The following is a 21,054-nucleotide window of genomic DNA, read 5'->3' as shown; positions in this document are numbered from 1 at the left end:
AATAAGCACTGGGGGGCTTATATCCTACCTGTCATTTCTTCTGGGGGGCAATTGTCCAAATGTTCATTTTTTAGTAGCGATTTAAAGAAATTGTTCTATAACTCTACCAAAAGAATCAGCTCAATAAGTTAACTAAATGGAAATGAAACTTACCGAAAAGTTAATACGTAATGTATAGCGCGCAGTTTTTTACCTCCAAATTTCAAAATAAAAATTCGGTGCGCGTAATACATTGACACAACACTTTCCTGGTTGCTAAATTGCGAAAAATCCATTTCGTAATCGTAAATCTTCACAATTGCTGCAATTTTTTTTATTGCAGAAAAACCACACCCTACAATGTTATAGACTGAAGGGGCCGTTGTCGAAACAACAAATAGCGGGAAAGGGTAGGTATGAACGGGGTAGTAACAGTTTTGACAAAAATTAAAAGATGAAAAAAATGTCTTTGTTGGTGTTTTCACACTTCTTCATTGATCGCATTTTTAGGGGCTGTTGTCGACATAAAATGAATGCAGATTAAGGTAGGTGTGAAGGAGTTGTGTTTCGCAGGTTGAGGTAGGTGTGAATGGGGTCTTTGCACTTCGTAATTGACATTTTTCATCTAGCAATGTACAAACTAACTTGTTGAGTAATTTGAGACGCTAATTGGCATTTGAGACCTTAATTGACACTTGAGAACGTGAAAATATGCATTGGCACCTCAGTGTGTATAAATATTGAACGTTCAACAGTGCAGTTTTAAATGTTCAATTGCTATTGAAATTGTCAGCCCCACTTTATCTTGAAATTGTCAGCCCCACTATATCTTGAAATTGTCAACCAAGATATATACAAGATACATCTTGTAAATTGTCAGTGAACATCCTTGTTCAAAATGGTTTTTTGATCTTGAATGTTATTTTTCCCCATTTTGGCTTTAAAAAATCGCATGCGCTTCATACATGAGAGCGCGCTATACACGGTAAAATACGGTAAGCCTTCATTAATTAACTTCAAAAGCTAACTCACATTGGTCCAACAAAATGAGTTCTTTTGAGAGATTTCTAAGTTGAACTACTGCAAAACTTCTTGACTTTAATGGTACAAGGGAAGCAACTAAAAAATCCTGTGAATATCACAAGTTGCTTCCCTTTGGCTACAATCTCAGACATTAGTCAAATGGTTTTCAAAAGCCTCCAGTTGTAACATCCCAAATGTTATGATCTCTGTAAACAAATATAAAAGTGCAAGCCTTATCATAACTGTTAATTAATTTAGAAAGAACATAAAATAACATTTCTCATTAGTTTCTTTGATTCACAGCCAGGTTATCTTAAATGCCTGCCAAAGGCATCAAAGAAAATAGATTGAAAAACATGATTATTTAATTTCACAAAATTGGATGTTTAAATAGTACATATTACCATGGAACTAACTTGACAGGCAGGTTGTACTCAATCTCATTTCCTCTGAATGATTAAGCATACAGCTTATATAATAGTTGATTCATACAGAGAAAAGAATTAAATAAATACTATTATGTCCTTTGATTTTCCTACTTCAAACAAGCCAAAATATAATTTCACAAACATATTTATTTCTTGGAATTAGGGTAAAGTTTAATGTTACTTTCTAGGGAGCAATGAATTTCTTGATTACACAAAATATTATCCATAAATATATAAGAATAATGCTAAAATATGGCATACCTATATTATGAAACAAGGTCATGCAATAATGTAAGACCATAACATGGAAGGACATAATTTTATAATAAATGTCAATTTAATAATTACATTTCAGGGTCTTTTTTCCTATCTTTTGCAGGGGCCCTTTACCTCAAGATAATTTTGTTGAAATGATGCCATCAGTGTCCATAAATTACAAATTAACCATTTAAAATGTCACCCTCTCTCAGTTTCGTGAATAAATTCCCATCCCAATAAAGGAAGGCTTAAACTCAAGAAAAAAGCCCTTTATGTACAACTTGAGGTTACACACTGTGGGATGCACTGAAAAACTATTGTAACTCACTTTGTGTATTTAACAGGAGAAGCATAAACAGTTATCCTTTTCTTCATACTTTGTTGAAAGACTTTTGTTTCTTACTGAGGGTACAACATAACAACCTTTTAAATAATATTGAAACATGAAATAAAAAAATACTTTTTTCTTTTTTTTTAACTTTGTGAGTAATTATAGTTTTGCATAGAAAAAACTCTACTTTTTGAGGAATATTTGAGCCTTGTTCTCAGAAAACTTGGCTTAATGCATGTGCTTGAAGTGTCATCCCAGATTAGCCTGTGACGTCGGCAGAGGCTAATCTGGGATGACACTTTCCACCTAAACTTAATTTTCTTTTAGAAGAGACTTCATTAAAATGACAAATTCCACAAAAGCAGAAAGTGTTGTCCCTGATTAGCCTGCCCAGTCTGCAGACTTCACAGGCTAATCTGGGACTAACACTTTACACAAATGCATTTTGCCTTCTTTTCTCACAGCAAGGCTGAATTTTGCCATTATTGTTTTTTATTTTGTGTGTGAGTGACAATAATTTTGCACAGACAAACATAAAAATTGTTATGATTATTACTCATGCTTACATGCTCTTCTGGGAAGTTATCCCAGGTGGGGGACATGCTGCGGGGATACCCTCCGCTACTCACAGTCTTCTGTTCGTGTCTCGACTGTTCATGTCTCTGCTCGGTCTTTGTCTCGTATGTTCGAGTCTCGAACTGCCGCACCTCCTGCCGTATCACATTCTGCTGTTGTAGTTGTTGTTGCTGCTGCTGCTGTTGTTGTTGCCAGGGCTGGGAAGCGATGATGGAGCTAGACGCCGCCTGCAAGGAACGCTCTAGGGCCTCAAGACGGTCGTCAGCGTTGTCATGGCGATCGATGTCCGCATGGCGACTCAGCGTGCTGTTCTTTGAGTCTGAAAAACATTATGTGCTGAACAGATGTACCAAATACTATTTCTAATGCAAAACATGACTGCTCCTATTTCTTAACAATATACTTTTTTTTTAACCCTTTCCAGACTTATTATAGATATGTATGACCCCAGATCAATTGATTCTCCACTACTGCAAAAACTTGGAGGAATAACTAAAGGTGTGGATATGATCGGTGCTCTGGAAAAACGGGGCTTAACCCTTTGCATGCTGGGAAATTTGTCGTCTGCTAAAATGTCGTCTGATGAATTTCTATTATAAGCATTTTCTTTGATTTTTTTCAAAGTATACTATCAGAATAGCAAACAGTTTGGATCCTGATGAGACGCCACGTTCTGTGGCGTCTCATCTGGATCCAAACTGTTTGCAAAGGCCTTCAAAATTCGGTTCCCGCACTGAAAGGGTTAATGAACTTTGGTAGTGTCTTCCAAGATTAGAATGTGCAGTCTTCAGAGACTTATCTAGGACGACACTTTCTGCTTTAATGGATTTTACTATTTAAACAAAGTCTCTTCTTAATGAAAATCCATTCTAAGCAGAAAGTGACATCCCTGATTATATATGCAGTGCAAACTACACAGGCTAATCTAGGACAACATTTAACGCACATACATAAACAGTGGCGTAGTCAGACCCAAATTTTAGCCGAGGCAGTATATTAGGTCATTTTAGGGGGTCCGGCATGCCCCCCCCCCCCCCCAGGACATTTTTGTATACATAGAACGTCTCTGGTGCGTTTTTTTTAAAAGCCAATTAAACCACATTTTATACCTAAATTATCAGAATAGTGGACGCTACATATGACCATTTAGTATCAATAAAGTTAACAAAAAAATCTGCTACAAGTTTATTGTCAATTTTAGATTCTGTTTCCTAAATATTATTCCTTATAATTTTTTTTTATAAATTTTATTTTTGAGTTTACATCAAATCAGCTTACGCAAACTTGCTGCTGTAGTTCAGACAAGTTTACAGTGAAAAAATTCATGGACGATTTTTTCCATTTAGAGCTTGAAAGCACCATAGGACTTTTTTTTTATAATGTTTAAATACATTAAATCAAATGCGTCTTCAATCATAAGTACATTTAAAAAGGATCATTGATGGAAGTTATTTGGGAAAAAACCCGGACCTACTGGGGTTCGAACCAACGCAGTGACAACATAATAGTGGTCAATGGATCCAGAGTCTGACGTGTCACAGGGACATATTGATTATCATGAGGAGTACAAATATTTAACTTAAATCAGTAAAGTATCTGGCCATTTGTTTTCAATTTTCTTGTGTTAAATTTTGTTTAAGCACTGCATCATCATTTTCTTTCTGTCAGTTCTATCATCAACTACATTGACAAAGAAAAGAATTGAACTTCTTTATATCAAAACAGTTTAATACGCGGGATATCATAATTTGAAAATTCTAACGTAAACAAAGATTATTTAATTGTACCACCTGAAACGGTCCCTGATTTTACTCGACGCAGGCCATAAAGAGGAGAATACCAATGAAGCCGAAAATGCAAACCACCCAAAGTGTGTCTAGGTCCAAAATAGACCCAGACCTGTCCATCAAACACCCGATTCTAGCTCGGTACGTTCCGATGTCCACCATGGTTATAGCATCGAAGTGTACAGTGCCACCTTTTGTTTAATATACGAGTTTTTCCAAATCATTTGCAGAGCCATTTTGGCATCAATTGAAGTTATTAAATTGCAATAATTATCTGCCTCAACATAAACCAATTGTACTCAATGATAATGTTTGTTTGTGAATATCATAGTGCCTAAAATTCATTAAATTGCCTCAATTTCTTATATAGATTTTATTCTTTGACATAAATTTTCATTTTTTTCTTGTTATCTCAACATTGCTCTGCAAATTTTAGCCGAGGAAACTGCCTCGGTGTGCCTCAGCGTGACTACGATGCTGATTAAGCCCCCTTTTCACCCAGAGTGCTGCTCATATAAATTTCTGTATACAGGTTTACCCCGAGAGGTTTACCGACCTGGCCTGAAGGTGTTTTTGGCATTTTTAAGGTAATGCCGCAAGCTCTGCAGGTGAGATATTGACATAATGCAATATCTTCTATTGAGAGTTAGAGGGGCTCATCACCATTTTGTATTAATTTATACTGAATAAACCCTTTAACTTGTAAAGAATTGATAGTTTTTTTGTTTTTGTTTTCCTTTTCTAAAGAAAGCTTAAAAATATTCCAAACTGAGAATAACCACTGAAATGTAATATGTTTAATCATGGTGAATTTTTAATGAACTACAAACACGTTAAAATGCATATTGAAACGGTAAATGATTAACAGGATCAAGTGGATACATACCTGCCCCTCCAGTTCTCTGCACTATGACCTCAGTGATGTAGTGGGGCTTGTCTACGGGCTGTGTGGGCGGTGGGGGCTGATATACCTGAAGCATAATGTCATGTCAAGATGCAATTTAAGAATATTGATGCTGACGGAATTCTTTACTCTGAAATGTTACCACAATTTAAGATGGCAGGATGGCGAACACTGATTGATGTTAAAACCTTGTGTTCAAGGTCATTTCATTCTGTAAGTATTGAGTTCCTGGCCACGTTTTATATATCTAATATGCTGTTTTATTCTTTTATTTAAATAGGGTTATTAGGTTACACAGCCATTTTTTTCCTTCCATATAAAGTACTTGTAAAAGGTTATCTTCCAAATTGAGGAAAAACTACAGAATTCCCAATCGCCGTCTCAATAATTCCCAAAAGGAAGAAATATTTTGTCAATTTGTAACTTCCTAAACTACATTATCTGCAAGTGAACAAATAAAATGAGCTCTGAAACTGAACATTTCAAGAAAAATTGAATGTAATTGAATATATGAATGTGTTTGTGCAAATGATACCAAGCATTTAACAAGAGCACCGCATAACAGGTGCCACGCTTGGCTGCGAAAGCTTGTCCGATTTTTTTTTTTTTTAGAGGTCACAGTGACCATGACCTTTGACCTAGTGACCCAAAATGGGTGTGGCGTGTAGAATTCATCAAGGTGCATCTACATATGAAGTTTTAAAGTTGTAGGTGGAAGCACTTTGATTTTAGAGGCAATGTTAAGGATTTAGCACGACGCCGGCGGACAGCAAGCAGGCTATGACAATAGCTCTGGTTTTCTCTGAAAACAATCTCGCAAAAAAGACCCATACTTAATCGAAAGATTTCAAGAAGCTAATTTTCCCAATTGTCAGGGGTTTTAGCGTTACTTCTTCCCAATTGATACCATACCGGTTCTTTTCCCATCGGGGCAAAACAAATCACTGTAACATACCGTGTGCTGCTCCTTCTGAGACTGTCGTTCGATCTTCACCTCCATCGGCTGAGGCGGCGAAAAATCCGGCTCGTCTTCCTTGTGATGCACAGTCTTATACACAGTCTTGTAGGACTGAACTGTATGGGGGGAAACCGAGCGCGGCGATATCGGCGGGGTCGAGAACTGGCGCGTCGTCTGCTGACGCTCGAAGTGATCACGATCATAGGCTGACTCAGAGTTATGCCTTTGAATGACCCTGGGCTGTGCATGAGTCTCAGACTTCCAGGAGCTTGTCTGTTGTTGTTGGTAAGCACCACCGCTGTAGGCACGACCTCGGGTCTGTTGTTGTTGCTGCTGCTGCTGCTGTTGCTGCTGCATGTAATCTCGACTGCTGGTTCGCTGCGGGGGCGGGACAGGGGGCGGGGAGTGCATTGTGGGAGCTACAGCCCTCTGGAGGTTAGGGGAGGGCGGGGGTTTGTTCGACACTTTGGACGTGGTCGATGTCGTCTGCTCGGTAATGTATGTCGTGTGAGAGTGAGCCATCGGCAGAGTGTCGTGTGGACGAAATTGAGAGACTTCCGTCGGTGATTTATCATTATTGTATGTGTGGGTACGAGAAACTGTGTAGCTGTAGGGGCTAGTAGGGCCGTTCTGCAGCGCAGATGAGGACACTTTCGACGACACCGATTCAACATCCTCCGTTTGAGATTTGTTCTGAAAATATTTATTCTGAGTCTGAGATTTTTTCAGTTCCTCGATAAGCATTTGCTCGTTTCTATGTCTATTGGGATCTCGCTCAAGACTTTTTTCCCTTAACTTTGCCTGTTGCTGCTGTAGCCATGACAAGGAGTGTTCGCCATCGCTGAGGGACGACGGCCCATTGGCCTGGTAGTTGTACGAGGATTCCTTCTTAAAGTTATTTTCATAATCCACTTTGTATGGAGATTTTGAGGCAGTCGGGCTCCGAACGCCATCAAATGACCTTGACATTTCCGGTGATGCAGGCGTATAGGTAAATGCGTTAACTGGCTTGTATTTATCGTCCGAAACTGTCCTAGTTTCAGTTTTCACTGAGTAGTGTTTCTCGCTGCGCACTTCGGGTATTTTATATGTTACATCCCCGCGCTGAACAACAATGTTCCCCTCTGGACTGGTGTGTTCCTCTACTGTCTTAAAGCTCCTCGTACCTATATATTATTATACAGATAACATTATATTAGTTTCCCTAATGGAATTATGATCTTAATATATACAATCATATTTAACAAAATGGATTAAATAAGTATTTAAGTAGAGTAAAAAACGGTTAAAAGGTACAAGGAAGTATATAGTAATTCAGTTTGTGTATTGATAGTTACATCACCATTCAAAACACAGGACATATAGTAAAATAGTCTATACATTTACATGTTCGTGTATTTTGATCGTATACAAATCTTACAAGCACATTCTTTTAATTGATATCCCAAGCCTATTTCAAAATTGTGTGACAGACGGACAGAATGACAGACAGAAGGACAACCCCAATTTCATATCCCTTCGCCTTTGGCGAGGATATTACTATCAATGAAACAGATATAAGTATATTGCGTGTATATACATATATGATCAAATGAATAAAATAATTGAAACAGAAAAAGTATATAAATGAAAACATTGAAACTGAATATTTTTTAAATTGTATATAAGTTTATTACAAAATGAATTAAACCATTAAAACAGAAAAAAAAACCAGACTGCTCGTACCTGGGGACGACTTTTGGCTTACGTACGCCTGATCACTCAACAGGTCACTCAGAATCTGATCAAGTTGTGTCTGCTCGTCGAGTGAGACTTTTCCCGACCTCGGACTCGTCGAAGAGTAAGATTTACTCATGCTCGAGTAGGACGATACCGGTTGGTGGTTCATCATTTCCCGTTCTCGCGTGTTGTACGACCAGTTTTCAGTGCTCGTCTGCTTCTGTGTTGAACTTGTGCCTACTGGTACTGGAAACAAACAAGGGACAGGGTTAAGTTTGTACTGGAAACAGACAAGGGACAGGGTTAAGTTTGTACTGGAAACAGACAAACGGCAGGGTTAAGTACAGGTACTAGAAACAGACAAAGGACAGTCAACATGTCAATTTGCAAAGTTGTGCTTGGTCATAAAAGATTTCTCTAAACATTGTATGTAAAAGTTTTTCTAGCTATAAGTCTTGTTGACCTTGCCCTTTGACCCGTTTGTGGCTTAAATTGTTCTCCAGATATTGTGCAGAAATGGAACTGGTCTACAAAAAGACATCTATACAGGCAAACAGGTGCAAAGTTATATCCCCCTTGCTTTTTTGAAAGGTTTCTTAATTTAGAAATTCCAGACCCCCACCATGGTTTTATAGTGATAGGTGTGTAATATGTGTAAAACCATAATCCACAGAAATAATTTAAAAATTAAACGAGAGACTTACCTTGGTTAAGTTGATGTTTGAATGTAATTCTATGAGTCAAAGACTCACTGGAGGGATTAAATGTGATCTGCGCATGCGCCGCACAATCTCATTTAAGACTGACAGTGATATGACGAAATAGAATTGGGCATTAGAATTCAAAAAGACAATAGCAGAGAACAGAGAATTTATTTAGAATATCCAAATAAAAAAAATTAACAACTGATTATTTGGATTATGACTTACATGAATCACAGTTACCTGGGTCTTATTTATTACAAAACAACAATCAAAGATAGCATGGCATTTACACATATCTTAGATGTAAAACTATGTTATCTTTATCATTAAGTTTATGTATCATAAAGCAAATCAAAATTACAGTAAATGATGGTGGGTTAACAATAAAACAACAATACCAGATATCATGGTAACAGAAAATAAACTCCTACAAACCTGTTTCTAGTGTTATATAAATCACACGAAGAGGCAATATTGAAGATAAGGTTATTGACAGAAATAGCTCAGAATCATTATATATTAGATAGCGAAACCTTAAAAATTATTGATGAATATATTTAATCAATGTATGGATACATTATTTATTAGATTTCAAAAATAAATTGAGTAAAGCGGGTAAAAGAATATTGCACAACTAAACTGTTATAATATACCTCACATAAATTTGTTTCTTCTTTGCATATATAAACTTCTCAGGTCCGTTATTTTGAATGGTGCCCTGTAAAGATGCGTGCGCATAGTCAGCGGGCGCTATTTTGAATAGTGCCCTGTAAAGATGCGCGCGCATGTAATAGTGAACGCTCGAATGTTTATTTGTAACATTTGTGCAAGTTTTACAATTAAGAGATTTCTGCTTTATGTAGTTACAGTAAACGCACGATTCGTTTGGCAGGTCACAAGCGTGTGTCTTGTATTATTAATCACATCTTGAAAAATACAAAAATTAAATGCTATATTTATGATCAATGTTTAGAAACATGTTGTCTGTAATAAAAGCAGATATTTCTATATAAAATGTATCTCAATATGTGAAATTCTTTACAATAAAATTGAATTCAGCATATAGAAGCAAATTTTTTCGAGTCCTACTTTTGAAGGGAGACAACTCACGCACAACAATAATGCTGTACATATTCTTAATTGTAACGATTCGTTTGGCAGGTCACAATGTGTGTTTTTTCGGCGTTAGCTGTATACGCCAGCTTTTCACCTTATCCTGACCTTTGTTAGCGTCCAATAGAATTCAAATAAAACTTCCCGCGGCCAAGTACAGATGAATACACTTCATTGACTGCATTGGCTGATTTGATAATACCACTAGAACATTGGAAACATGTCCGCGTCTTTGTAACACTGTTTTACTGCGTGTTCAGCATGAAACAGTTTTATCTCTAATAAAAAGGGTTAATAGAAAGAACAGTTTTACACTCAATCTCGACATCAATACAGTTTGTGCGTGCACCTTTTATTTTCAGAGGATTTTCAGCGCGAGAACGTTGTATACTTAAAGGCCATGTTCTCATATTTAGTACAGACTTCCATATTCCTGTCAACATGTTATATGAAAAAGTATAAATAGCAGTGGAAGTGATGCCTCACTTTAATGTATTGCATTTCAACCCGCGAGGTATAAGGGGTCAGTTCGCGGTTAGTGTGTTTGAATGTCAGAGTTTATATACAGGTCAGACCTTATGTGCTGTTCGGAGTTCGCGGTCAGTAACATAATAGTTATATAATAAAGACGCTATAGCGTGAACTAGGTGAACTGGAATTTTCTTTACCACTAGAAAGATGTGAAATGAAGATATCCAGCGATATTTTTTATGGCATGTCAATAATAGATTCTTAATGTGTTTTTAACAATACCATGATACATATTATTTTCAATTAATTAACAAGAATTATTCCATCATATTTACTAATGTATTATTGCAGCATATTGACTAATGTATTAAGTATGAGCGCGATGATTCTCGATACTGTTAATAATCGAATCAAATACACTTAGCAATGCCCGATAAACCACTCAAACAGGTTTGTTCGAAGAACGCGCGTATACATATTTAAAATATGTACGGAGACTTCGCGTGTGGCCGGTTGACTTTGGTTTTCTGTTTTATATCTATAGGTTTATGACCAGCAATATGTAATAATGTAAAATAAGCCGCGAAAACTCCGCGTAACATCCCGTACTGCGTTTGATGCAGCTAAAAACTGCACAGAAAAAGATATTAGCTATCCTTGATCTCATTCATTTAAATCTTTACCTTCCATAAACTCCAACCACAATCAACGCCGTATATCTTTTTTAAAGATATTTCTTGTTATTATTAATATCATCTCAAAAATTACAAAAATTAAATGCCATACTTGGGATCAATGTTTTGCAACATGTTTTCTGTGATATGAGCAGTTTCTTTTATATAAGATGTATCTCAATATGTCAAATGCTTTACAATAAAAATGAATTTTGTATAAAGAAGCAAATTTTTCCGTGCCCAACTTTCGCAGGGAGACAACTCGCGCACTTAAAAGTAACATAAATATTTATGGAATTTATCTTGTGTTATTAATTTTTATTATAGACATTTATCTGAACAAAAATGTTCGGTATAATATAAGGAATAGAAAACCTCACTTCAGGCCCAATGGCAGAATAGTGACCAGCCAGGCAGCCCCAAATAGTATACGGACCTCAGCCTTCGGCTTCGGTCCATACACTATTTGGGGCTGCCTGGCTGATCACTATTCTGCCATAGGGCCCTCAGTGAGGTTTTCTATTTCTTAAATAATATCTTTAAACATGTGAAAAAGTGCAAAGCCTAAAACGAAGAAAAGGAACTATTCAAGCATGTAATTTAAAAGGCCTAATTACCCAACTCTTTAATGAAAACCTTAGGTAAATGTTCGCGTCTTATAAAGGCAATAATAAGGGTACCTATTTATATTTCATTGATTTTTTATATTTCATTTTGTTACACCAGGGTGTGCATTGCCACTGACAATGAGACCATTATGAATCCAATAATGAAAATTAGCATTAGCCTGCAAACCTAATAGCTGGTAAATTATAGCCTTTCTCCTATGTTTAGTTTAAAAAATAAATATAATTACTCTGTCAAACTGTTAATTTCTATGACTGTTAACCCTTTCCAGCTCAGATGCAAAGTGAAAATCGCAATATGCAACTCGCAGTCTGTTCAGGTTTTATGCTGTTTGATGTTCATCAGTATCTAAGGGTTGAGAAAAAAGCCTTAAAAACTTGAATCTATTAATAAAGGTCTTTAATTTAATTTGATTTTTAAAAAGAATTCAAACATGTGAAAATGCACATTTGAGCAGGAAAGGTGTAACTAAACTAAAGCAAACAAGGAAGAGGCAATATAACGAAATGACAACAAACCAGAGAACGTGGAAATACCGGAATCTAGACTGGAAGTGTACGAGCCGCCATTCGCCAGCCTAGTAGTCCCGTTGGTTATAATCTGCGAATCCAGTGACCTTTTGTTGACCTGCGCGTATAGACTCCCGTCCACTGGACCCTGTGAATGGTCCAGTGGCGTTACTCGAAAACTGTCGACCCCGTGTTGAGAACTTTGCAGGCCATTGGCATTCACATCTGGAAGTAGACAAAGCAAACATTGATAATGGATTGCAACTGATCAAGTTAGGACTACTGGTGGAAGTAGGCATAGAAAACATTGATGATGGATTGCGACTAATCAAGTTAGGTCTACTAGTGGAAGTAGACATAGAAAACATGTATAATGGATTGCAACTAATCAAGTTAGGTCTACTAGTGGAAGTAGACATAGAAAACATGTATAATGGATTGCAACTGATCAAGTTAGGTCTACTAGTGGAAGTAGACATAGAAAACATGTATAATGGATTGCAACTGATCAAGTTAGGTCTACTAGTGGAAGTAGACATAGAAAACATGTATAATGGATTGCAACTGATCAAGTTAGGTCTACTAGTGGAAGTAGACATAGAAAACATGTATAATGGATTGCAACTGATCAAGTTAGGTCTACTAGTGGAAGTAGACATAGCAAACATGTATAATGGTTGCAATTGATCAAATTAGGTCTACTGGTGAAAGTAGACCAAGCAAACAGTGATCATGGATTGCAACTGATCAAGCTAGGTCTACTAGTGGAAGTAGACAAAGCAAACATTTGATAATGGATTGCAACTGATCAAGTTAGATCTACTAGTGGAAGTAGACAAAGAAAAAATTGATAATGGATTGCAACTGATCAAGTTAGGTCTACTAGTGGAAGTAGACATAGAAAACATGTATAATGGATTGCAACTGATCAAGTTAGGTCTACTAGTGGAAGTAGACATAGCAAACATGTATAATGGATTGCAACTGATCAATTCAGGCCTACTAGTACTGTAGGCGCTAAATGTTATACTTTTAAGATTCCAAGTGCAAACAATTGCCTTAGATCAGGATATAACACTGTATCCTTCAAGCATTATTGTTTTCCTTCTTTATAAAGTACCTGTAAAAGTGCTTTCCCAACTGGAAGAAATACAAAATTCCTATTTGCAATTAGAAAAATTCCCAACAGAAACTAAATTCATTCAAAGAGTGCAATCTCTGCTCTCTGCAAGTTAACGAATATAATGAACATCTGAAGATTTCACTAGCCAAGGCAAATTTTCCCTATTTCGGGGTTTTTCGCTTAAATGTTTCCCTATTCGTACAGTAATGGTACTTTTCCCACTGGGGCAAAAACTCTGCATTACTTAAAAGTGGACAGGAAAGCACCTGACCAGACTGTGTGAATGCACTGGATTGTTTTGAGCTCAGATTATTAAAAGATTAACACTATGTCAAGGTCAGCAATATTTTACAGTGAGTGTAGTTATAGCTCAAACTACAGGACAAAAGGCCTTTACTCTCATAAGACCCACAGTAACTGAACTGGTCTGAGCAACTTTTGTGATGTTTCCAGAACCATTAAAAAACTTGCCAAAGTAATTAGCAAATGTGACTTCTAGACTGTTCACAGAGTTTCACTAAAGCCATATTAAGGAAACTTCCCCACACCCTGGCGGTAAAGTTCTTCAAAGGAGAGAAACACTATTCTAACTCAAGTTTCATGAAGATTGGGCAATAAATAAGGCTTCTAGAGTATTCATATAGCTAATGCTAACAACAATAACACATATTGCAAGCTGCACAACTCAGGTGAACAGACACATATTGCAAGCTGCACAACTCAGGTGAACAGAATAGCTCACAATGACCATATTAAGCTCAGGTGTCAGCTGAAAAAAACAAATACCCACAATCTTCAAAAGTGTTTTACACTTGAAACAATTATTTAAGCTTCAGCATGTGATACAATAAAAGCTCTTCTAGTGAATTAACTGAAAATTCCCTTTTTGAAATGTAAAGCTGCAAACTGGTATTTACAGTGACCTTTCAGAATTTAAACTAAGAAATACATCTCTATGAGGATTTCAATAAATATTATAATCACTATGTTTGTAGTCAAGTCTCCAGGGGTCTGCAATTGATTTGGCACTCTGCTGTTATCATTCATCTGTTTTGGCATTTTAATAGATAACTCTTTTTTTTGTTTTGATAGAATTATCAAGCATTGATAATTCCATAAATAATACAATCAGACATTGAAAACTCAAGATATTTCTTGATGCGATTTCAACCTGAAAACTCAACGATTAAAACAAATAAAAGGTTTCCTTCCAGGATAGCGTTGCAGTGCAAATCTTTTTAACACAGCAAATGTCTGCTATTGTTTGATTGGTTTATCATATTTCTTATCAGCATTCTGCTAATTTTACTGGTGTGACTCAATTAAGTTTAAATATGAATAAAGTTCTTTTTAAAAGCATTTCAACAACAGAATACTGTTTGAAGACTGTAGATCTTCAAAGGTTACATATGTAGCTTAATATAATTTCAGCCAAAATTACAATTTGTGTGTACAAGTGGGCTCCAACACAGACCCTTCAAAATCAAAACCAAAACTCAAGCAACTGTTACTGTGCCATCTCTATACAGACAGTCACTCAAAGAAAACCCAATTAACCAAAAGAACATCAAATGAGTTCAACCACAAAATGAGCCACAAGTCTTGAAATCTCCAGGCAACCTCACCTGTTCCTCTTTACCTGGAATTTGTTCTGCAGCAATTCTGACAGAACACATTAAAGTAATCTGCATTTCTAAAAATAAACTTTATCAATGAAAATCAAGTCTTAGGAGTGGCATTTAGAATTTCCTGAACAGATTTTAGGACTGTAATTATGTCATTTGGGACAACAGAAGGAATATTTACTTAACAGCCTTGACTTGATCAGTCCACAGTTTTTAGACAGTCAATATAACTACTTTTTGAATTAGAGGTTGCAAAACAATCCTTAAATTGTATTATCCAACTTCAATAATTACCTGTTCCCAATAAGTCTTATTCCATTTTTATTCAATAGTTTGCCTAAACACTTCAATATTTCACTCTTTCTCACTTAATATAAAAATATGAATAAGTTAACCCAAACACCTATATACAATAATGCATCTTTAATCCCCATTTGACTCCAGTATGCAAGTGAAAACATCAGTTCCAAAGTATTCTCAGGGGTTTAAAAAAACAGACCCACATCAAAAGAAATGGGCCAAGTGAACAGAACATCTGATGTAGCAAAAACATGGGCAACATCAATTGGCACTCTCCAATCCAAACATTTCCTTACATTATACCTGAAGTTTTTTTCTGAATTAAATTACTAACTATCTGTTAATTTCGTGCCAGATATCATGATTTCAATCCCAAGCTTCTGAGGACAGAAAAGGTACTTTTCAAAGTCAGTTAAACTTACAAAATTCCAAATGGATGTCCGAAAAATTCCCAAAAGGAAGGAACATTTTGTCAAGTACGTTCCAAAAGTGCATTATCTGCAAGTGAACAAATCAAATAAGTCCTGCAACTAAACATTTCAAGCCAAAATACAAGTAAAAGAATTGAATTGCTTTGTGCAATTTATTCCAATAAATTTAAAAGACCAATCATTCCAAATCTAAAAATTTTAGGTTTTGAATTTTCCCAATTTCATTTTTTTTCAAGCTAATTATTCCCAATTGGTATGGTACCGGTACTTTTGCCCAATTGGGCAAAAACATCACTGAAAGCTAGAAATGTTTTTACTACATTTCATTTGTTCTGTTTATGCACAAAAATATCATTAACAAGAGAAGTGTTAGTCAGAAACACAATGCCCCCTACTGTGCCGCTTTTATTTTTTATTATTATATCCCTTTAACAAGAGGGCTATGATGGCCCTGTATCGCTCCACTTCTGAAAAAAAGGCTGAAACAAATATTCTCGGCATGTGCAAATACTTTAATATAGGCCCTATTTAAGAACATGTTCACTTTTGTGACCCCCTGGGCTGGGTCAAATTTAACCCCAGGGGCATAATTTGAGCAAACTTTGTAGAGGACTACTATATCTCACTACATACAAAATGTGGTAGCCCTCGGTCCTAGAGTTAAGGACAAGAATATTCTAAAAGTTTTCACAAAATAAGCAAGATATAAGCGTATATAATGTTCAATTTTGTGACCCGCGGGTCAGGGTCAAATTTGACCCAAAGGGCATAATTTGAACAAACTTGGTAGAGGACTATAAGATGTTACTGCATACCAAATTTGGTAGCCATAGTCCGAAAGGTTTTCGACAAGAAGATTTTTACAGATTTCACAAAACAGGCGCTTTGTAAGCGTTTATTCAATTTTGTGACCTCCCGGGGCAGGGTCAAAGTTCATCCCAGAGGCATTATTTGAAACAAGAAATATCTTTAAAAAAGATATACGGCGTTGATTGTGGTCGATGTTTAAAAACGATCAAAAGTTATCTCTATGAGATAAAAAGTAGCGGATGCCTTTTTTTCTGCGCAGTTCTTAGCTACATCATAAGCAAATCAATTACGGGGTGTTGCGCCAGATTTCGTGGCTTATTTTGCTTTATGCGATATTATTACTCAGATATCTATATTTACAGAATAGAAAAACACAAGAAACATGAAAATAAACGAGTGCATATAGGTCAGCCGGCAATACTCGAATCTTATTTAATTGCATAATTATAGTATAGCGAATTATTGTGCTCATGCTTAATAAACTGGTCTAAATGGATAAATATTTCTAATTAATTTTATCAAAATTGGTCCTTATCATGCAAATGTTGAAACCATATTAAAAATCGATGATTGACATACCACAATAATATCGCCGAATATCTTTATTTAGTATCTTTCTGATCAAAACAGACTTCAAGTGCACAAAGTTTACGAGACGGCGTTTATATAAAGATTTCTGCAACTGACCGAAAACTGACCTTGATACCTTGCGGATTGGAATGCAATGCATTACAGTCACTACGTTATTGTCAGTAAGACCGGTGTAACACAATAATCGCAACCCCTTCTGCGAACTCCGGTGATGAACTGTATATAAACTCTGACTTACACAAATGGCCGCGAAACCTCGCGGGTTGAAATGCAATGCAAGTTAGTACTAAATATGACAACATAGCCTTTAGTATAAACGCTTTTGCGCTGGTAATTCTCTGAAAATAAAAGGTGAACGCACAAACTGTATTTATGTCGAAAATTGATTGTAAAACTGTTCTATCTATTGAGCCTTTTCATTAGAGATAAAATTGTTTCATGCAGTAAAACAGTGTTACAAAGACGCGGATATGTTTCCAATGTTCTGGTGTTATACTCAAATCAGCCAATGGAATAAATGAAGTGTATTCATTCGTACCTAGCCGCGGGAAATTTTATTTGAGTATTATTGGACACTTACAAAGGTCAAGTCAGGTCTAAAAGCTGGCTTAATACAGCTTACGCCGAAAAATTTGGTAGAGGTTTATTAGATGTCAATACATACCAAATTTGGTAGCCCTTGGCTTAATGGTTATGGATAAGAAGATTTTAAAAGATTTCACAAAATAGGCCCCATATAAGCCTATGTTCAGTTTTGTGACCCCCCCCCCCCCCCCCCGGGCAGGGTCAAATTTGACCCAAGGGGCATAATTTGAACAAACTTGGTAGAGAACTATTAGATGTCACTACATACCAAATTTGGTAGCCCTGTGCCTTATGGTTAAGGACAAGAAGATTTTAAAAGTTTTCACAAAATAGGCACTATAAAAGCATATAATCGATTTTGTGGCAACTAGGGCAGGGTCAAATACATGACCCCTGGTGCTTAATTTGAACAAACTAAGTAGAGGACTTATACAATGTCACTACATACCAAATTGTGTAGCCCTAGGCCTAATGGTTATGGACAAGAGTTTTTTTGTAAGTTTTCACAAAATAGGCATTATATAAGCATATGTTCAATTTTGTGATCCCCGGGGCAGGGTCAAATTTTACCACAGGGATAAAATTTGAACAAATTTGGTAGAGGACTATTTGATGTCACTTCATACCAAATTTGAAAGCCCTAGGCCGGATGGTTATGGACAAGAAGATTTTTGAAGTTTTTACAAAATAGGCAATATAAAAGCATATATTCATTTTTGTGACCCCCCCCCCGAGGCAGGGTCAAATTTGACCCCAGAGATAAAATTTGAACAAATTTGGGAGAGGACTAGTAGATGTCACTACATACCAAATTTGATAGCCCTAAGCCCGATGGTTATGGACAGAAGGATTTTTAAAGTTTTCATAATATTGGCCTTATATAAGCATTTGTTCAATTTTATGACCCCCCCCCCCCCCCCGGGGCAGGGTCAAAATTGACCCCAGGGGCATACTGTGAACAAACTTGGTAGAGAACTATTAAGATGTCAATACATACCAAATTTGGTAGCCCTATGCCATACGGTAATGGACAGGAAGTTTTTTTAAAGTTTTCCCACAATAGGCATTATATAAGCATTTGTTCAATTTTGTGACCCTCGGGGCAGGGTCAAACTTGACCCCAGGGGCATAATTTGAACAAACTTGGTAGAGGACAATAAGATGCCACTAAATATCAAATTTGGTAGCCCTAGGCCCAATGGTTATGGACGAGAAGATTTGTAAAGTTTTCACAAAATAGACCCTATATAAGCATATATTCATTTTTGTGACCCCTGGGGCAGTTTCAAATTTGACCCCAGAGTCATAATTTGAACAAATTTGACAGAGGTTCACCCCAGGAACATTCTTGAGAAATTTCATCAGAATTGGACCAGTAGTTTAGGAGAAGAAGATGTTTAATGGAAAAGTTAATGCACAGACGGACGCACGCACGACGGACACAGGACCATGACATAAGCCCCGCTGGTCTTTGGCCAGTGGAGCTAAAAAATATTACTTCCCTTGTAAAAATTAATCTATACCTGCCAAATGATATATAGAAATTATCTACTTTAATACTTGTTACTTCCCTGGATTTGTTTTTTGACCTTTGACCTTGAAGGATGACCTTTACCTTGACTTTCACCACTCAAAGTGTGCAGCTCCATGAGATACACATGCATGCCAAATATCAAGTTGCTATCTTAAATTTTGCAAAAATGATGGCCAATGTTTAAGTTTTCAGACGGACGGACAGACAGTTAAAATGCTATATGCCACCCTACCGGGCGCATAAAAATGTTTGTCAAAAGGACCAAAGGACATGACTACTGGTTACCATAACAATCTTCAACAGTAATAGAAACGGAACAAAGCAAAAAAAGAAGGTTACCACATGCAAATGTTATTTAATAGTAAGTAACATTAAAATATATTTTCATCAAGTCACACCGTATTAAATTCATACTTTTCCAGCATTCGAATCATTAATTTGCAAACAGGAATATAACATTCTACACAAAATATTCTCAACGCTCAACTCCTAGCAATTCACCACTAACATAAACACTAACAGCAAATAAATTCCTGTAAAATTCCTGCTCCTGATATTACAATTAAAGCCCCTTTAATGTATTTCCAGTGTCAGTTTCACTTAATAAACAAGCGAGCTGATGGCTTACAGTGTAAACCTTTCCCATGCTAATAAGCCATATGGCTGGGTACCACTGTGGCACCTTTTAGGTGTGTAGCCACAGGCTTATTAGCTTTGGCACTGAAACAGGTGCACCTGATTGTTATTCTTATCTCTCAGTAGAATCTTCAAAATTCTGGGAATTTCTTGGAAATTATAACGTCACTCAGGCGGTTTTGACAACAAGGGAAATAACTCTCAATACACAAAGTTTGTTTAATTATATTGAGTAATAACCTGTTTGCTCAAAGGAAATATCTTGAGGTTTCTGAATTTTTCATTCCTTCATGGTAATTTTGAAAGCAAAAGAGAAATAACTCCTCATACTTTTAAATTGTATGTTATATTATATAATGTGCAATATTCTTTTTGCTAAATGCATTTTCTCAATATAAAAATTAAATCCTGCATCAGTTAAATGGTTAAATTGATTTACAATCAGTTGTGAAACTGTAAGCGATCTTTAGTATAAATAAGCTATCTTTTGTGAAAAAAAACCATTGTACCTGTTTAAAAAATTAATATATAAAATTGGAGAATGCAATACTGCACCAGGTTTGTGCAGTACAATTTTCACATGTTCTTTCTTCTTGCCCTGCCACCTACACAAACCAATAAACAGAAGTGAAAATTAAGATCTAGCTTCTCTAAATGATAACTATCTGATCTAATCTGTCTGCACCAACTGACTTCAACCATTTCCCCCATAAGAAGCGAAGTGAAAATGGCTGTTGCAACCAGCATAAAACCAGAACATCCTGCAAGTAACTCGCAGTCGGTTCAGGTTTTATGCTTTTTGCTGATCATCTCTATCTAAGGGTTAGAAACAAAGCCTTAAAAACATGAATCTAGTAAGAAAGGTCTTAATTAAATGTAACTTTCTAAGGGACTACAAATACATAACAAGGGCTGTTTGTAAAACATGCATGCCCCCCATATGGGCTCTCAGTTGTAGTGACAGCCATTTTGTAAATATGTTTTTTGTCACTGTGACCTTGACCTTTAACCTAGTGACCTGAAAATCAATAGGGGTCATCTGCGAGTCATGATCAATGTACCTATGAAGTTTCATGATCCTAGCCATAAGCGTTCTTGAGTTATCATCCGGAAACCATTTTACTATTTCGGGTCACCGTGACCTTGACCTTTGACCTAGTGACCTGAAAATCAAAAGGGGTCGTCTGCTAGTCATGATCAATCTACCTATCAAGTTTCATGATCCTAGGCATAAGCGTTCTTGAATTATCATCCGGAAACCATTTTACTATAATTTCGGGTCACCATGACCTTGACCTTTGACCTAGTGACCTGAAAATCAATAGGGGTCATCTGCTAGTCATGATCAATCTACCTAT

The 21,054-nt window shown here is 36.4% G+C and overlaps 1 protein-coding gene across 19 annotated transcripts in view; it reads right to left on the bottom strand.

Annotated features, from left to right (window-relative positions):
• Window positions 1–21,054, bottom strand: part of LOC127846924 (tensin-1-like) — a 363,784-nt gene that overhangs the window by 81,099 nt on the left and 261,631 nt on the right. For 17 of the 19 annotated variants that reach the window (XM_052378347.1, XM_052378349.1, XM_052378348.1 and 14 more), the window contains 5 exons: window positions 12,071–12,286; window positions 7,970–8,209; window positions 6,242–7,410; window positions 5,269–5,353; window positions 2,586–2,914 (listed from right to left, as the gene is read on the bottom strand). In XM_052378347.1, the coding sequence (XP_052234307.1) occupies window positions 2,586–2,914; window positions 5,269–5,353; window positions 6,242–7,410; window positions 7,970–8,209; window positions 12,071–12,286 (2,039 nt within the window). The remainder of the gene's footprint in view (window positions 1–2,585; window positions 2,915–5,268; window positions 5,354–6,241; window positions 7,411–7,969; window positions 8,210–12,070; window positions 12,287–21,054) is intronic. The other 2 variants (XM_052378346.1, XM_052378345.1) reach the window with 2 other exon arrangements.

Source organism: Dreissena polymorpha, chromosome 10 (genome assembly GCF_020536995.1).
Source record: "Dreissena polymorpha isolate Duluth1 chromosome 10, UMN_Dpol_1.0, whole genome shotgun sequence".
In the NCBI taxonomy this organism is placed as follows: domain Eukaryota; kingdom Metazoa; phylum Mollusca; class Bivalvia; order Myida; family Dreissenidae; genus Dreissena; species Dreissena polymorpha.
This window is presented reverse-complemented; position numbering and strand designations above follow the sequence as displayed.